The sequence below is a fragment of the Gallus gallus genome, chromosome 12, assembly GCF_016699485.2.
Source record: "Gallus gallus isolate bGalGal1 chromosome 12, bGalGal1.mat.broiler.GRCg7b, whole genome shotgun sequence".
In the NCBI taxonomy this organism is placed as follows: domain Eukaryota; kingdom Metazoa; phylum Chordata; class Aves; order Galliformes; family Phasianidae; genus Gallus; species Gallus gallus.
The window spans coordinates 3,129,496-3,148,107 of NC_052543.1; the positions used below are offsets into that span (position 1 = coordinate 3,129,496).

General features: G+C 57.9%; 2 protein-coding genes across 10 annotated transcripts in view; one reads left to right on the forward strand and one right to left on the reverse strand.

Moving 5' to 3' along the window:
* Nucleotides 1-18,612, forward strand: part of LOC101747452 (serine/arginine repetitive matrix protein 2-like) — a 500,571-nt gene that overhangs the window by 204,228 nt on the left and 277,731 nt on the right. The window lies entirely within an intron of this gene.
* On the reverse strand, nucleotides 215-18,588 carry TWF2 (twinfilin actin binding protein 2). Of its 9 annotated transcripts, XM_015292834.3 has the most exons (13): nucleotides 18,489-18,588; nucleotides 16,272-16,412; nucleotides 12,544-12,621; nucleotides 10,350-10,528; nucleotides 9,397-9,492; nucleotides 8,905-9,009; nucleotides 7,641-7,655; nucleotides 5,418-5,450; nucleotides 5,277-5,309; nucleotides 3,663-3,788; nucleotides 3,425-3,575; nucleotides 3,005-3,126; nucleotides 215-2,224 (listed from the first exon to the last, which is right to left on the reverse strand). In XM_015292834.3, the coding sequence occupies exons 1-13, from the start codon at nucleotides 18,511-18,513 to the stop codon at nucleotides 2,057-2,059; spliced, it is 1,272 nt and encodes a 423-aa protein (XP_015148320.2). In that variant the 5' UTR covers nucleotides 18,514-18,588; the 3' UTR covers nucleotides 215-2,056. The 9 variants fall into 9 exon arrangements, with proteins under 9 accessions (XP_015148320.2, XP_015148321.2, XP_015148316.2 ...); XM_015292835.3 differs by lacking the exon at nucleotides 5,418-5,450; XM_015292830.3 differs by having other exon boundaries at nucleotides 5,277-5,450.

The window sequence follows — 18,612 nt, forward strand, 5'->3', positions numbered from 1 at the left end:
TGAGTGTTGCATAGCATTAATTGCACATCCTTCGTTTCTCAACCTATTATTTGCACAACTCCTGGAAGTGTGAGTGCAGTAAAACATCCTGAATGCAAAGAATAGCACACCTTGGCAACGTGTGCAGATGCACAGCCGTGAGCGGGGCCCATGGATACCCCCAGGTAAATACCCAAACCCCGGGACCAGGGAAGACCCCCAGAGAGCAGCAGGGTGCTTTAAAAATACTTTATTCTTTAGAAAATACAGCATTCAGTACAGTGTGCTCCGCTCCCCCCAGGCTTCACACCCCCCCTTCACTGGGGCACCCCAACACCGTCAAGGCAACATCGGCACATTCACCGGTGAGTGGGGAAGGGCACGGGAGCAGCCCTGGTGTTACCATTGCCCGGGGGGGTGGGGGAAGCAGGCCTCGCTGGTAGCCAGCAGCAAGGTGCCCTCCTCCCCAAATCCTCTAAGAAAAGCCAAAGCCACAGTGCCAAACTCAGCCCCTGGGGACAGCCCTTGGTGGCCAACGATGTCCTCTATGCTGTGAGCACAGTTGAGCCCCAGCTGACCCTCCCTATGGGCAGCCCTCCTTGTGCCAGGAATTGGGGCAGCCCAGGTGTGTGGTAGCTGGGTGGCCTTCCAGGGGCTCAGGGCTTAATCCCATTTCCCACCCCCTTTTTTTCTTGCAAAGTCCAGCCACCCCCTCTCTCACACCTGGGTGCCAGCCTGGATCAGAGGTTTGTCCCAAAGGTGACAACACCCAGAATTAATGGAGCAGTCAGGCCAGCCCCAGCCCCTGCCTTGCAATCACACTACAAACACCGAGGCACCCCTATGCTGATAAAAGCACAGGGATGGGGGGGTGAAGCAAAAATGGGGGAGGATGAAGTACAACGACAGACAGCACAGGGGACAGAGGTGTCATGAAATGGGTTCTGGCTCCTGTCCTTAACCCAGCTGCAGGGCTGAGGCAGGGCTGTAACAGCTCCCTCCGAGGGAAAAGGCTGTCCTTGGTGGGTCAGAAAGGGGATCCAAACATTGCCAACAGGCACAGTAACCTTTCTCCAAAGTCAGGTGGAGCTCAGACCTTGCCCTGTGCCAAGACTGGACCGAAGCAGAGCTGGGTGCTGCCCTTCCTCCTCCCATGCTCATGAGAAACCGACTTCAAAGTCCATTGAGCCACATCCCTGTGCCCCAGCGGCCCCGAGGACCAGGCTCAGACCCAAGGGGCTTCACAGCCAGCCCAGCCCAGGAGGCACAGGGACCTAGAGCTGGGTGGGAACAGCATGGAGTGGCTGTATGGGAAGCCACCAGCAGCATCAGGAACTGGGCAGCTGCTGCTTGCATGTCCAGGGCCCTGGCCATGAAGATGCTCTACATAACAGCTGGGAGCGAGAGGGGAAGGGGAAAGCATCTGTACTCCCCAAAAGGCAAATCCAGATAGAACAAGGGCTGTCTCTTACCAGGGACAAATGCTCCTGCCAGGTGCTGGGGCTGCAGCAGCAAAGTCCCCCCTGCAGGGATGGGTGTGGGCTGCAGCCTGGAGAGGCTTGGGCAGCCATAGGACTTGCACAGTGGGGCTCTGCCGAGCAAAGGCTGTAGGAAGAGGGAGGGAGGAGGAAAAGAAGCATTTAATGTTATCTGCTATTAAACCAGTGCCAGGTGCCACCTCCTTCCTTTGCACAGAGCAGCTTGCAGGTGAGCGAGTCCTTCCCTCGGCACAGGTAAACCAAGGGAAAGCTGCGGTCCCAGCTGGGACCAGAGTAGGTTGGGGACATGGTCCTGCTGCTCCCATGCTTCCCCAGCTGCCCCCAGGCTCACACAAGGACACGGAGAAAGAAACACGAACGCCTACAGCCTGTCCCCATCCCACCGCTCTGCGTCGGGAGAAACAACCCGTCCTGATGCTCAGAAAGGAATGAAAAAGGGAAAAGAAGGGGAGGGGAAGGCTGAGATGGAGGGAAAGATCCCCAGGTCAGCAGAAAAGGCCTGGAACGAAGGGTTGGAAGCTGGGAAACGTCAGGGGGGGATGCTGTCCATTCACCACCCGTCCCTGCCTCATCCGCATCTAACTGTCCTCGCCGTTCTCTCCTGGCCCTTTGATCAGCCTCTTCTGTCCCCGTTTCCCTACAGGCCCTTTGGGCTTGGCAAAGGCCTGCTTGAAGGCGTGCTGCTTGGGGTGCACCTCGTCATACAGGAACTCTGCCGTCAGCTCAGCGCCGTCGTCGATCTCAATCTGCACACGGAAACGGGGCGTGTTACCATCAGAAAGGTCAGCGCCGTGGGATGGTGACAGAGGAGGCGTAGTGACAAAGGGACCAGCACAGATGGAATGGTGTTACAATGGAGAAGTGCTCACCCACCTCTGTAGAGCTGGGCTTGCAGGGAAAACTCCCCAAGGGAGGGATCTCCAGCCAGAGAGGGCTGTCAGCCCTTCAATGAGGTCTAAGAGAGGTGCAGCCAGGCTTCACCCCTTCCTGCCTCACAGCTGAATTGCCTTCACCTGTGCTCCCAGGGCTGACCACCTCCTTTCCCCAGGTGCTCCATCAGTGGCTCAGGCTGGGACTCAGCAGTTCCCATACAGGCTGTTAGCAGCTTTCAGACAATCAGCTGAGTTGGGAAAGGCCTTTGGGATCAAGTCCATCCACCAACATGAGCTACAGAGTGCCATCACCGAGCCGTGTCCCTTACTGCCACATCCACACAGCTCATAAATTCCTCCAGGGCTGGGGCAGCCCGTCCCAATGCCTGACTGCCTTCTCACCCCAAAATGCTGCTCCCTCAGGGCCACCCCGCACTCCTCCATGAGGAGCAGAAGTCCTCCCCGGATAGAAGTCCTCACCAAAAGCACAAATGCTGGGGACACCCATTAGGGCTGGGTAAGAGATGTCAGTGTAAGACCATTCCCCTTTTCTCCAGGCAGCTACGAAGGAACCCCAGTGATGCTTGAGGCTCCCCTGGCTTCTGAGACCCCACCCCAGTCAAAACCACGTCACACCCACGAGGTAGGACTCACCTTCTTCGCTATCTCCAGACAGAACTCCTGCTCCACGGTGTCGAGCAACCGGCTCTTGCAGCTGGAGTAGAGCATGCGCTCCTTGATGCTGCATTTGTACCCAGGCATGGAGTAGATGAACACTGCGAGAGAGGAACGAGGCTCAGTGCTGCCCACGTACATGGATGGGGAGCAGCCAGATCCTGGCTTTCTGGGGCTTTTCCAGGCCAAAGAGCCCTGAGCTGCTCAGGCACAGAGGCCAGGCCCTCCCATCGCCCAGTGCTCAGACCCCACACTATGCATTCCCCACGTTCTCTGGGCCCCAAAGGCTTGCTGACACCCCTTGGAGATAGCACGGCAAGGGAAAATCCACTCAGCCATCCCCCCCCCACACACCATTGCCAAGGGCAGAGCCTGGGGCTCTGAGCAGCCACTGCTCACCAACAGACTCCAGGTAGTCTCCCTCATGTGAGTGCTTGTACAGGAAGAAGTGGTAGCGAGCAGAGTCCTGTGGGATCCTCTTGGGCAGGTCAGAGATATCCGTGGGGCTCGTGTGCACCAGGTCGATGGTCTCCCGCTCCAGATCCAGCTTCTGGTTGACAGAAAGGGACAAAAGAGAGCAAAAGTGCCACAGCAAGGGCTGCTTGGAGGTGCAGGGGGAGCCGTGCCAGGGACTCACCAGCTGGATGTAGTTGATTTTCTTCTGCTTCAGCGCCTGGATAGCCTGCTGTGCGTCCAGCTGCAGGGGGAAGGCCAGGCCCTGCAGGGTCTGGTGCTTGCTCTCCACACTGATCTCTGTTTTCACCTGCAAACAGGAATAGCACTTTGTGTCAGGGTGCTCTCATGGGCCAGGTGCCATCTCCAGCTGCCCCAGGGTGAAGGTGCATCCTCGTGCTTGCATTTGCCAGGGCACAGAGCCTGTGCGTCCGTGCCTTCCTGGGGCCAGGAGCCCTGCCCAGCCCTAACCCAGGAACTTGTGGGTTTGATGGGTGAGTGCACGAGTGCTGGCAAAGCTCTTGGGCTGAGGCAATGTTTGGGGTACAGCTCGCTGGGAACACAGCATTAACATTTAGGATGTCACCAACCTCGGGGCTGCGGTGCTTCCCAGAGTCCAGGAATCACCCAGCAGAGTCTGTCCCTGCTGGTGCATCCCCCAGACCCAAAGCTCTGCTCTCCTCCCCTGCACAGCTGCTCCCAGCAAAGAACATCTCAGCCAACCTTGGCACTACTGAGGCTTCTCGTGGGGCTGCATTGGCACAGGCTGCTCAGAGCTGTGGCTGCCCATCCCTGGAGGTGCCCCAGGCCAGGAAGGGGCCCTGGGCAGCCTGAGCTGGGGTGCAGCCAGCCCATGGCAGGGGTGGAGCTGGGTCTGTGAGCTCCCTTCCGACCCAGCCATGCTGTGATCCTCAGCACAAGGCCGTTTATAGAGAACTCCTGGCTGGGGACAGGGCAGAGTGCTGCAACCAACGCTGCCACCTCTTCGCCTCATCCTCCCTCACTGCAACATGCAGGGAGCCTTGCAATCCCAGCATCCAGCTACGTGGGTGCCGGGCCACCTGCAGTTGCCCTCCGCCCACACTGGAGCGAGGATTCAGAGCCCCAACAGCTCAGCCAAGCCCCATTTTCACAGCAAACCTTCCAAAAGCAGAGGCCGGGGCCCCGCTTTGCACGGCGGAGCAAACAAATCCCCTCTCCACGAGACCAAAGCTATTGCAAAGAGGAAGAAAGACAGACAGACAGGCTGCGTCACGCCGGGCACCTCCACCCCGACCAGGGCTGTGCTGTGACCCTGCAGGAGGGAAAGGAGAGCGGGACGCGCAGCGGCACAGCATTACCTCCTCGGGGCTGGGGTACTCTACCAGCGATGGGCAGCAGCAACAGCCCCCCACCATCTGCCATAGAATACAGGGAGACGGAGTCACGCCGACGGCGGAGGAGCCGCCCCTGAGCCCACCCAGCTGCCCCAAGGCACACACTGCACACCAAGTGCTGGTTTCGTTTGGGATCAGTTCAGGTTCGGTGCGTAGATGAGAAAAGCCCTTCCCCCCCCTTTCCTTTTTTCTTTTTCCCCTATGGAGATAATGGAGGAAAAATCACACACCCGAGCAGCCCACCCATTGCCAGCTTGAAGTAGAATGAACCCCAGGAGTGATCTAATCCCCATCTCAAGTCCAACATCAGGTCCCTTGGGGGGGGTTAGGGAGCCCAGCATGGGGTGAGCTCAGCTCCCCTGGGCAGAGCAGGGGGCAAAGGGAGCAGAGCATGCAGCACACGGCCCGGGGGAGCAGCCTACCATCTCTGTGCTTGAGTCTTGTGAGCAGGCATCCTGCGGGTGGGGGAGAGGAGACACTGTCAACAGCACCCACACAGGGATGGGATGGGTCTGGGAACAAGGAGGGGGTGGTACCAACATGCTGGGAGGGTGCAGGCCTACCACGTCTCTGCTGGAGGCCGGGGAAAGCAGGTCCTGGGTGCAGGCATGGAGAGTGACAGAACCATATGGGAAATGTCAGTGCTGGGGAGGGACAGCCCCAGGGCATGGCTGTGGGATCAGCTCATGGGACAGCCCAGAAGCTCCAAGGACATCACTGGCCCTGCCCTGCCTCCTGCTGACTGCCCAACCCACGCTGGGATGGAGGAGCTACAGCAACAGGGCCGGAGGTAATTCCCCCGCAAAGGGGGAGCCCCTAAAAGAGGGATCCCCCTAAAGGTTTGGGGGAAAAGTGCTCAAGCTTCTTTCCAAGTTCAGAGTATAGGAAGATGAGGAGCTCTGCATTCCCACAGCCAAAGACAGGGCGAGCATACACAGATGCTGAGAGCACTCAGGTTTGCCTTCTCCTCCCCTGCAGAGGTGTGGATTTACCACCGCCAACACCAGACCCCCACGTTCCCCCCCTGTAAATGCCCTGAGAACTAAACGATGCTGGGGAGGTGAGCAAAGAGCTTCAGTGCTGGATGAAGCAGGATGAAGTCAGAAAGCTCCCCAGACCAGAAGCCATCCCAGCACAGCTACCTCTGCCACACGCCCTCCCCGTGGCATTTCCTCCTCCTTCTCTTCCTAAACCCACAAGCACTGGGTTCATGTCCAGGCTCTGTGCAGGGATGCTGCATCCCACAGCTCTTGGTTTGAGTCTGCCCACCAGCAGCATTTGGGCTGCAGGGCTGGGGGGTGTTTCACCTCCTTTTCTTTAGAGCTTTTTTCTGCTTTCCCCTCCCTCCTGAGGGCTGGCAGGGTGCTGACCTGAGCTCACTTGCCTTCATTTCCCAGCCCAGCCCACAGATGAACCTGGCTCCCCTCTGCATTTCTGAGCCTGCAGTGCCTCCAAGTGCTTCCAGACAGGCTCTCCATTTGGGGAGGGACGTGTTATGACAGCTCAATCTCCATTTAAAAGCCCTATTTTTTTTTAGCCCATAGGTCTCTTACAGCCTCCAGCACAGCAACGATGCACTTTCTGACTTCAACTTTGGAGAGCCCCCCTCACTCTTCCCCCATCCACCAGGAGGATGGCTCAGCACATCCCCTCTTTCCATGCAGCCCTCACACTGCAGTAGCAGCCCACACCTTGCAGCAGAAAGCTCACAGGGCTCCTTGCTTTACAGAGGGCAGTTCTCGAGGGGGACAACCTCTATGTGCAGAGGTGCAGCCTGCCTCAACTCGTCCCTGGGAGTGCAGAAGGCTGGGCTCAATGCTGCACAGCTGCCACATCCACCCTCCTGCTTTGCTGCTGCCTTTTGCTTCCCACTGGTGCCTGCTGCCAGCCCAGGAACCCCACAGTGAGAAATGCCAAACTCACAAAGGTTGCAGACCACGCTAAGAGATGCACCACCAGCAGCAATCCCAGGCAAGGGGCAACGGCATGCACTGCAAGGCACTCGGTAGCTTTTAAAGAAACAGTGTCCCTTGTGTCACTTCCAAAATCCTGGTGCATTCGCAGAGCTCAGGGTCCTGAGCTAACAAAGAGACGGCCAAAGAGCAGAGCTGCTGTGGTCTGAGCTCACTGCAGGGCTGCCCAGCAGGTCGCAGCCGCTCCTCAGTGTCTGTTTTGGCACCCCACGTGAAGACGCTGCCAATGTTTCAGCTAGAAGGGATCCAAAGCTCCCTGACCCCAGCTGTGCTGATGGGGACGGAGGGGGAAAGCGCCAGCGTTCTGCAGAGCCAACACAAAGCAGCAGCACAGCACCAGCGCTGCAAACACCGCTGCTGCGGCCTCCTGCCCTTGTGCTGCAGCACACCTGGTGTTCTGCAAGGAGACAGCTTGCTGTCACTCTGCTTCTGCAGCCATCTGCACGTCCAGGCAAGGACGGAGGGACTGCTGTGCAGGGTGCTGAAAGCTGCTCCCATAGCCCCTCTCTGCTTTGCACTGCTGCAGAGATTTGCTATAAGGTCAGCGCCAACAGAGACCCTGCAGCAGCCCCAGCATCCGGGTGCTTCACGCTAAATTCAGAGGCAAAATAGTGATTTTTCTCTCTTTCTAGATGAGAAGGCCCACTCGCCGTGGTTCAGGCTTACACAGGGGACAGCGTACCTTTAAAATGAAACCCAACCAAACCAAACCCGGGCAGCTCACTCACTCGGGAGCCACCCCTTGCAGTCAGGAGGGTGGGAAGCAGCGCACAGCAGATCAGTGGGAACACAAGCAGCACGAGCAACACTTACCTGGGCCACTTCACCCTGCAAGACACAGCCAAGAAAAAGCACTTAATCCTACAACACCATCCAGCCGAGGCAATGGCCTGGGTGGGACCATAAGAGCCCAAAGTTGCTGCAAGGTAAGCAGCAGAACCCAGAGCCTCGTCTCAAGGCACCATTAGCTCTCTCGTCTTCAAGGTGTCATCTTGGGTACTCCAGCCTAAATCCTGCCCATTCCCTCTAGGTGGGAGCTGGGATGACTATACCAAGCCCTATTAGAAGACCACCCTTTGGTGGCATGCCCCAGATCCGCTCATCATATCTGCCCAGCACCACCCAGTGGCTGCGACCACGTGCTCAGCAGTGACGCTGCAGGACAAGCAATAAACTCCATAGTCCTCCAGGTCTGCAGGGAAAGGAAGGTTCAGGCAGCACTGAGAAATGTGGTTCTTGCCCCTCGCTGTGAAAGAAGGCCAGGTGCTGGTTGGTCCCTTCCCAGTTTGCAAGGAAAAGCAAAGGAGAGGAAGAGAGGACCAACACCACCAATGCACTGGGTTGGCACTGCCCCCAGACCTGCCCCTGCCCTGTCCTTGCCACTAACTGGACCAGACTGCTTGGCTTCATGTCTCCCAGGCTCCACATCCATCTCTGAGCCCCACAGACCCATCACAGGAGGAAGACAGAGGGATGCTCTTTCCGTGACGTCCCAGTGAAATCCCCCCCCCCAAAACTTCCAAACACAGCTTCCAGGCAGCCCTCTCACCCCATGGGATCCTCTTCACAGCCTCAGGCTTTCCAAAGCATCACGCAGAGGTTGGCACGAGCATCTCATGCTGCTGCAGGACCAGTGTTGTGCTGCAGTCTTTTACCTGCCACTTCCACACCTCCTTCCAGCACTAAACCCCAAACATTCAGGCTAAAACCTCTCCCCTTTGGCACAGCATCCCTCATAGCCACAGGCGTACCTGGGAAGGTCCACTGCTGCAGACAAAATATAAGCTGGAATCCTTCCTGTTTCCCCCTCAAATTCAACCCCAGCTCTGGATTTTGCCCTGCTATCTAAAGATTTGACACCGCTGCCTGCCTTGAGGCTCAACCTGCCTGCTAATTGCTAATTACAGCATGCAAAGCAGATATCCAAGCTCACGTCCCAGCGAGGAAAAGTCCATAAATTCCTCTTTACACCATCAATTTGACCACGGGGTCGTGCAAATGTTTGATCCACCTCAGCAGGTTCAGTGGCTCACTGAGCCCCAAACCCCCCCCGGGCTGGGTGCTATGGGATGCCCACCTCATTGATGCGGATCTGCTGGAGCTCCTGCTCAGCTGCAGTCAGCGGGGCGGGCGCAGAGCAGGATGACACGTGCTTCTGGTACCCACTGAGGGACACATCCTCCTGCAGACAGGGGGACAAGAAGGGAAACGTTAGGGAGTTATCACCACCGAGCAGTCAGGGCAGGGCTACGACCCCAGCCTGGCTCTGAGATCCCGAGCTCTGGCTCTCTCCCTGCTGATGTGAATGACCAGTGTGGGTCATTGCACGGACACCTCCATGCAAACACCACACTTGATTTGAGCTCTGCCCATCCAGGCCATCCCAGCAGCCGTGCAGCCCCTGGGGGAGGAGCAAAGCCTGGGAGCACAACAGCAAGAAGAAAAGGAGATCACATCCTGATTGCAGCCATGAGGCAGGATGGCAGCAGCTGGAGTCCTGGGTAGGCTCCCAGAGCTCAGCTTTTAACTCAGATGATTGAACAGAGCCCTACGTGAACCACGACTGTACCTTAACTGTTCCAAACATCTCATCCTTTATGTGCCCCCCTCCAAACTCTTTCTTCACCGTTGCTCTGGTTGCAGCGTACAGCATCTTCAGCCTGACCTGTGTGAGGAGGGATACAGCAGACACGGTCAGGGGAGGAAGCAGGGGACCTGAGAGCGTCACCTCCATCCCATTGGCACCTAATGGTCACTGCCACCTCCAGCCCTGCAGCTCTGCCTTCCCAAAGCTCTGGGTTACAAGCTCAGCCTGCCACCCCTCCCACGTGCAGCTACAACCACAGCTGGTGCTGTCATTTGAGATCCATCCCTGGGAGCCAGCTTGCTCCAGGAACCCTGCAGCACAACAAGGAATATCGTCACCTCCACGTGCTCCCTAACCACGGGATGGCTCTGATCACACAAACAAACACACACCAAAACAAAAACAAATAAATCAAAACTGATACAGAGACTCCAGATTCTCTCTGGGAGCAGAAAGCTCTCTGTAGCTATGGGCACTACAAGCTGTAAAGTACCTGGAAACAACCACGTGCTTCTCACCTGAGTCCTGCTTCTAACCTCAGCAGCTCTACCTCCAGAGGGCTGCTCTGAGCACAGGTGGACACATATCAGCTCTATCTCCATAGCTGTGCATGGAGGTATGTGCATGCTGCAGCCTTAGTGAGCTCTGGCCTCAAACCACAGCTCACAGGTTTATCGTGCAGATAGACAGCAGCCTCACAGAGAATCCCCCCCAGCCCACCGTGACTGACACAGAGGACCAGGAGGCTCACAGTCCCTGGGTTACACTATGGCCAATGCCACGAGCCACCAGGAACATCAACACCAGCCTACGAGCCAGCAGGTGTCGTTGCTGGCCTACAGTTACACATCCTGGAGCCACTGAAGGATGATTTTGGAGACCTGCCCAGCTGGTTCCCGACCAAATGCCACAAGTCCTGGCACAGCAGAGCTCACCGGGGAGTTATCAGGGGACCAGGAGATAAAGAGCCACTCGTAGCCCTGGGCGTTCTGGCTGTCCAGGCGGTACAGCACATAGCACGGCTGCTGCTCGTCCAGCAAGGGCAGCACAAAGGCATCATAGTCCACGTCCCAACGCCGGGCCAGCTCCTTGTGCGCCCCCAAAACGAGCTGTTCTGGAAGGAGAAGGGAGAAAAGGGAGGGTTACGCCAAGGCAAGGCTCAGCTGCTCTCATCAGACTCCCTGTCACCTCAGAGATACAAAAACGCTTGCTTGGGGGATAAGCAGCCATGGGTCTGTGCTGTGTCCCCCTGCGTGCTGTCAGGGAGCTCTGGATTCTGGAAAGGATTTACGTAGTTCACACACGTGGTGGCATCTCAAGTGTCCACAGGGTATTTTTTCCCCTGCTACGCAAGCATCAATGGGGCTGGAAGCAGCGAGCAGCAAGCTGGGCACTGTGGGGCTGGGATTTAAATGCTACCGTGGGCACGGTATGAACACAAAGAGAAACAGCAGGGAGGAGTGAAGGGTTTGCCACTCTCCAAAGCCTCCTCAGAAGAGCTCTTAGGAGGCAGGGACGGCAGGTTTCTGTGCTCCTGAAGCACAGCAGTGAGGTTTTGCACTCGCTGTGGCTCTGCCCCCGGAGTGTGGGACACCCCACATCCTAAAGCTGCTTTGAGATCACGTTCCTCCACCCAATTTGCAAGGAAGAAAAGAGGCTTCAAGAAGCTGAAGGGCTGCCAGCAGCTTGCCTAGAGCTGCTCTGTCAGCCCTGCTCCAGACACACGCCATCCCCAGCCTGTGCTGTGCTGAAAATACTTTATCTCTGCTGAAACCAATCTCCTTGGAGAAAGAAGGGAAGAAGGAAGCAGCATAAAAACCTCAACATACCCTTGTAAGACACAAAGCAGGCAAGCAAAAGGACTCAGCTTTTTTGGAAAGCCCCAAAATCTAAGAGATGCCAACAAATTTCACCTGGCCAAACACCCAGGCAGCCCCAAGGCAGTCCCACATGCTACATGTCCCAGCACCCCATGCACAGGGCAACCAATGCCTGGTGATTCATTGCAGGTGAAGCAGCACCAGCCAGCCCACAGCAGTGCCCTCAGCAGCCTGCAGCATCCAGGTGTTCCCTAGGCTGAAGAACCGCCTGCTCCAGAAATGCAACACCAGCATCAGCATTCTCCATAGGACCACCTCCTGCATCGCCCTTTTCAGCCTCTGTTTGCTCTGCAGCTTGTTCTGCTTCCTCCCACAGAGTCTCTGCAGTTCACTTCGATCCCTTTAGGGCAAATGTTCCTCCCTAACTCCCGCAGCTAAGCCAGATACTGCACCGTGGCTGGTGTTCCCAGAGCCCAGACCATGGAGGTGACAGCATGGAGGCAGGGCAGGATCCAAAGCACAGAGCACTGCCAAGCAAGGGGACGTGATTTCCACTGATAGTAACACGTCTCCATTGCTGCTATGGAGCAGCATCTACAGCCAGCAGTCCTCACAGCCGCACTGCAGCCTGGGCTTATCTGACTCATCCCTAACAGAAGGATGAGCTTTTTAAAGGCTAAAGATGACCAGAGAGCAAAATGATTGTTGGAGGCACAGGTTGGCTGCTGAGCTCCAGGGCGGCTGATGCCACTGCAGTGCCAATGGCAGGACGGTGCCACACTGCTCTGTGCAAAACAAGTCATTCATATGCAATGGTACCAAGCCAGGCAGATGGAAAACCTACACCTCACAGGTTCCTGCTGGGATGCTCAATCAGTGCTTTGCTCCGTTTGCTTATGGGAGAAAAACTGAGGCCCAAAGGCACCTTGTGGTGGCCAAACGCAACTGGGCGACACGCAGCCCCCTGTGCCATAGGGGCAGGAAGGAGCAGGGCCTGGGGGCACTGGAGAGCTGCTCTGAAGTCAGCAGGATGCAAAGTCATCGCGTATCCCAGAGCGGCCCCAGCAGAGGCTGCGGGGCTGTTGGTGCCAAGGGTCGCTCGGCAGCTCACCTGAATTTGGGGCTTGGTTTGCGGGTGGACCCCCAGCACCCCGCTTTACGGTGCCAAGAAGCCCCACTTGGCTTTTGCACAACACTTCCAGAAATGCAAGCCTTCTTTTCCAGTTTGGCCAGCAGAGAGGAAAGGAAGGGAAAGGAGGAGAACCGGGCTGCCAAAGCGTAAATCAAAGCACTTCAAAACGGGGCTTACCTTCCTCGATGATCACCTTGATGAGCCGGACCGAACCATTGCGGGCTTTGGCAAAGAAGTCCCGTAATTCCGTGGTGGCTGAAAGAACCAGAAACATTGCGATCAGATCTGAGGGCCAAAGCAGGCGCTGCTCACTGCTGGGCCGTGGGGATAAGCGACTCGGCAGGGTGGTAATTCAAAGCAGTGCAGATAGAAAGAGCAAGAATAACCGGTGCCTAAACGTTGTAATAAAAATGATATGAAATCCAAACAGCTGGCCTTGTTGGGGGAGGTTAAAGCGCCGCGTCTCCCAGAGGCTTCAGAGTTAAATAGCAGCTGGGAGCACATGTGATCCAGATAACTTGATACTTGGCCTGGGTGAACATAATCACCCAAATTTAGATGATGGCTTGGCTGGTGCGGGCAAAGCTCAAGTGACAAGTTTATTAACTTTGCAGCACAGTCAGGTTTGCGTGCAGGGTGGTTGGGAGACGGCAGGAAAGGTGGGGATGCTGCTGAGCCCCATTGCTGCAGGGCAGTGAGCCCAAAGTGGAGGCACCAGCTTGAAACTCAGCCCTCCGGATGGGAAAGAACAGCGGGCCGTCAGCCGTGCCTGCAGACGGGTACCCACATGGCAGCTCAGCAATGCATCCAATGGAGGCATCCAATGGAGGCATCCAATGGAGGCATCCAATGGAGCCGTGCAGCCAATGGGGCTCTGCAGGGTCAGAGAGCACCAGGGTCGGAGCAGGTAAGAGCCACCCAGCACAGAGCTCTGTGGGAGGCAGCACATGAGTGCACAGCCTATGACAGCCCCTTCCATGCTGCTGCATGTCTTCTGCTCCAGCCTTGCTCTGCGTGCACCCATTTTAAAGAAAGAGGAAGCCAGGCAGGGTGCTTCCTGCAGGGCATCCCTCTTGGAAGAGCCCATCCTGAGACTTTAAAGCTGCAGAGAGCTCCAGCACTTATTAGAAATACAGAAACCAGAGCTGCGAAGATAAGCAACCCGCTGCTCCCTGCAGCAGCCCCAAAGCGCCAACCCAACGGCGAGCTGCTGCTGCTTGTGGGGTCACCAACTGGTGGGGCAGACCGGTTCCTTCCTCCCATGTGATAAATCTGAGCTGCATCTGTTTCACCATCCCAAGAGCTGTCCTGAGCAGAGGTGTCTGGAAGTCCTCCCTCCCCTCGAAGCCTCCTCAATCAGAGCACAGCTTGGGTTGGAAGGGACCTCCAAGCCCCGCCGTGGGCTGGTTGCCCCCCACCAGGTCAAGATGCCCCTCAGGCTCAGAGCCAAACGCAGGGATCACATGGGAGCCCAACCCCATCCCACGGCCCCCGGGCAGTGCGGAGGCACGCAGCTCTCCAGCAGCACTCAGCCCGCTCCCACCGAGGCTGCCTGGTATTTTTAGCCCTTCCCCTGCTGACAGGCTGCTTCCTCCCGGCAGCTGCTGCGGTTGCTGAAGATAGGAGAGGCTTCTCCCAGGGAGGAAGAGGAGGAGTAAAAGAGATGTTTCTACACCTAGGAAACCTAAACACGAGAGCCAAAGGGTTCCTGGTGAGCGTTACGCTTTGCCATTCCCTTCCGCCTCCCGCAGTGCAGAGCCAAGGGAGAGGAACACGGTAGCCACGAAGGCTTTCAGCATGAGCTCAGCAACTGCTTCATTACAGCGTGATTACTACTTAATTGGCATAGCAGACCCGACGAGACAGTCTGCGTGCCTGAAATATTAACAGAGAGCCCCCAGCCTGCTCCAAAGGAAAGGCAGAGGGAGGGAGGAGGGAGCAGCACCGAGGCGTGGGGTGACACGGGCTGCAAGGGCGTCCCCAGCATGCGATCCTGGGGCTCAGAGCCCTGCATGTAAGGAACCCAGAGCAGCTGCGTGGCAGTGAGAGCTGCAGGGTGGGCCCAGAGCTCAAGGGAAGCCCTCAGTGCTGGCAGGTCCTGGGGCAGCATGGTGCTGTGCTACACCGCGGCTGCTGGCACAGCCAGGGGAAGGCAGCTCAGGTGCATTTTGGTGGGTCGGTGCCCACGGGTGCTGGATGGAGGGGCTGAGCACAGCGCCCACCCCACAGCAGGAGGTGCCCAGACCCGGTGTGGGTCCGGCTTTAGTCCACATCTCCACGGTCAGATCTGGCCACCGCACCAGCGCGTCCTGCAGGCAGGAATAGAGGAGAGGCAAAGTGCATGCTGGAGGACAAGGAGAGCTCCCCGTTCACTCAGCAGGTTGGAGGAACAGGCTGGAAAAAAAAGAAATAGGATGAAACTCACTAGGAAGCAAAACACCACAGAGGGAGAGTGGCGTGCATGGCCAGCAGCTCCGGAGAGGGTCATGGAGGGGGCAAGCCAATGCTGGTTAACGGCTTTGTGGCATTGCAAAGCCAGTCGTAAAGGCAGGAGCAGGAGCACAGCTTGCAGCAAGGTTATATGGTGCTGACACGGCCTCAGGGTTGGTGTCGTGCAAGGAGAACGGCACAGTGTCCAGAGAGGGAGAGCAGCCCTCGCCTGCTGGGCCTTCCCACTCATCCCCAGCCCGCTGACAGCTCCAGGATCAATAATACATGGCCCCTGAAACAGATGCCTCGCTCAGCGTGCTGCGTCCCCTCGGCCTCCCGGCACGAAACCTGAACCCTCAGCCATCAATCTTTCATCCTCTGGCCACCATCCTCAAGCTGAAGCAACTGCACACAGCCAATCCCTCCTGCAGCTCGGCTGGCTGCTTTGGGCACCGAGAAGATTGCATTTCTCACCATGGCCTCGTAGGCAGCCTTTTCTCTGGTGAAAAAGCTACAGATGGCATGAGGAAATAGAATGAAAGGGGGGGAGGGAAAGAGCAACTGAGCAAGAGAGGACACAGCCAAAGTGTCTTCCAGTTAGCCATGATCATAGCATCACAGAATGGCCTGGGTTGAGAAGGACCACAATGCTCATCCAGTTCCAACCCCCTGCTATGTGCAGGGTCGCCAACCAGCAGCCCAGGCTGCCCAGAGCCACATCCAGCCTGGCCTTGAATGCCTCCAGGGATGGGGCATCCACAGCCTCCTTGGGCAACCTGTTCAGTGCGTCACCACCCTCTGGGTGAAAAACTTCCTCCTCATATCCAACCTAAACCTCCCCTGTCCCAGTTTAAAACCATTCCCCCTTGTTCTATCACCATCCACCCTCATAAACAGCCGTTCCCCCTCCTGTTTATACACTCCCTCCAAGTATTGGAAGGCCACAATGAGGTCTCCCTGCAGCCTTCTCTCCTCCAAGCCAAACAAACCCAGTTCCCTCAACCTTTTGATGCTGGGCTCTATTCTGCAGGAGGATTTCACACGGCTGAGTCTTGGCCCACACTACATATCCTGTCTGGGTACCTCCATCCCATGAGCCATTCGCCTCCATGTGCCTGCCTGGAAGCCACCTTCCCCCCACCCTGGCACCTCCCAGTTCCCCATCAGAATCGGTCTCACTCTGCGTATCAGACCAGCAGTGCTCTCATTGCAGTTAGAAGCTCTCTCGACATGCACTTTCCAAGGGACTTCCTCTTCTCCACTGCTCTGAGAGGCTTTTCATATTTGCACATCCTCAAAATTACAGCTCGAGTGCAACTTCTGCAGGGGTTAGAGCCTGCCTCTGTGCATCCTGAGTCACGGGGGTGTTTGCTTTGTGTTTTGCATATGCCCAGGGCATGTCTGCTCTTTGCTGCAAAGCAAGGCCACAAACCAGAGCACCGATGCCCAGCCCGGAAGAAGCAGTCGTTACCCACAGATGGGGATCGGCTCCTCAAAGCCAGCCCTGCAGCAGCTCACTGAGCAGACACCGGCAGCAGGGAGGTTTTCGTTTCCCTTCCCTTCTCTCAGCAGAAACCCCATCGCCACCACTCCTCTCTGCTGCCCGCTGAGCGCACCTACAGCCAAGGAATCACAGTATCGTTACGGTTGGCAAAGAGCTCTCAGATCACCCACCGTCCACCCCCCCTCCCCCCCACCTGCCCACGTCCCTCAGTGCCACATCCCCACGGTTCTGGAACACCTCCATGGATGCTGACCCCCCCCCCCTCCCCCTGGCTGACAGCTGTGCCAATGCCCGACTGCTCACTGGGAGAAGTGCAGTGACAGCCTCCTTTTGGAGCTTCCTTCTCATCAAAGAGCCAACCTCGGAGCAGAGCAGAGCCAGCAGCCCCCATGGGGACGGGCAGGGGGCAGCTCAGCAGCCACAACACCGCCATCCCCCCGCTTTCTGCTCCTTCTTCACCTCCCACTTCAAACGAGCCACTTTTTAGATGGAAAAAAAAAACCCCTTCAAGACACGTTTTCAACCCAACATTCCTGCCATCCACACAAGCACCATCACCACCTCCCTCTCCCTGGGACCCTTCCTCTTTTCCCCCCAAGGCAGCTCACACAGAGTGATGCTCCTCCCCCCCTGCCCAGCACACGCCTGCTTCCTGCTGCACGGTGAAAGGAGGTCACCCGACTTTCCGAGGCACTCACACCCAGCCTTCCCCTCACTGCTTAGATCAAATTCTCCCTTCCGAGCTACTGCTGCGAGTCGGGCTGGGTGGGTTACCCACCACACGTGAAGATGGAAGACGTGGAAAATCCCTCCCGCTCGGCAAACAGCTCAGGCACTCCCAGAGGGGGAGGAAGCAGCAGCAGAGTTGCTGTGCTCATCTGAGAGTGAATCAGCTCGCTGACGGGGAAGGAATTACGGGTGACCACCGTGCCAGGGTGGGGGAGAATGAAGGACCCCCCGCTCCACCCGTTCAGCAGTTTCCAAGCGGTTTGGGAAGGGGATGAGATGGCCTTGCTGGGGCTGGCACAGGTCAGCGTGCTGCAAGAGCAGCGGTGCAATGGCAATGCCTCTCTTCCACGCCTGTTTCAAGCACCAGGATGCTGCAAACCCTGCCAGGGCAGCGCACCCTGCCTGCACCGAGAGCTCAGAGCGCTGTGCCCGCTGCTTTGGTTCTGGTTTTGCTGTTGTTGCAACTGGAGGAAAGCACAAAGAGGTCCTGAGCTTTAACGTGGCAGCCTAGGCAATGAATGAGAACCCAAGGGCCGATGGCCACCAGCACTGCCAGGCCGAGAGGGAACAGCATCCGAGCATCAAACCGCGTCCCAACTGCTGCTCCACGAGCACCCGAAGGGAAGGATGCTCCTGGCCGTCCTCGAGCCAAGGGAATGACACCAGAGTGACAGAACAGTGGCCATAAATCCACCCTAAATTCGCCATGCTCCCAGAGAAGCATTGGCCACGAGGAAGGCACGGCGAGCTGGCACAGCCCGCCCAGCACAGCCCAGGGCCGGCATCTTTCCCACCTCTGCTCGCATATCAATTCGGTCCCATCAATTATGCAGCGCCTCCGGTCCCGATTAACGCTGCCCACGGAGGTGTCGGGTGGGAGCGGGGGGTGGGGGGGGGGAAACGGCACGGAGATGCACACCGTCACCCACCCCCCAACCCTCGAGGCTGCCTCTGGGGATCCCCCCGCATATCCTTCCCCCTGAGCCGGCCTTCTTCCAACGCGGAAATTCCAGACGCAGCACGACAGGCGTTCTTTCTGCTTCCAACGCAGCCCCGCGGCGGGAGGCGGCCGGCAGCGGCACGCACGGCGGTGGGGTCGCACCGCACCGCACCGCGCCGCTCCCCCCCTTCTCCCCGCCGCGATTTCGGGCTCACGGCGGGGCCGTACCGCTCTGCCCGGTGCTGCACGGCAGGGGAAGGCCCGCCGGCTGCGCAGACCCCATCGCATACCGGAGCAGCCGAGGCAGAAGGCAGCTTAGCGGTGCCGAGCCGCGTTCGGGCGGCATCGCGCGGAGACAAAGGATGCGCGGAGCCCCGCAGCAGCGCGCACGGATCGGCCGCGCTCCCCCCGACCCCCTCCGCCGGCACCACCCGCGGCGCCCGCACCGCGCAGCCGGGAGCCGCAGCGGGGAACGAGCGGCGAGACCCGGCGGCGCGGCTCGGCTCGGCCCACGCTTACCGTGGATGCCGGTCTGGTGCGTCATGGCTCCTCTCCGCTCCGCTTCGCCGCGTCCCGGGCAGGAAACGGCTCCGCCGCCCGCATCGACGCTTCCGGAGCCGGCACCGGGCGGGGCGGCCGCCCG

Coding starts and splice junctions, on each gene's coding strand:
- TWF2 (XM_015292830.3), bottom strand. CDS start 18,513: ATGACGCACCAGACCGGCATCCACG. Junction 12,622..16,271: donor TGAGGAGCCGATCCCCATCT/GTGGGTAACGAC, acceptor TGGTTCTTTCAG/CCACCACGGAATTACGGGAC. Junction 9,010..9,396: donor AGATGTTTGGAACAGTTAAG/GTACAGTCGTGG, acceptor CCCTGTCTGCAG/GAGGATGTGTCCCTCAGTGG.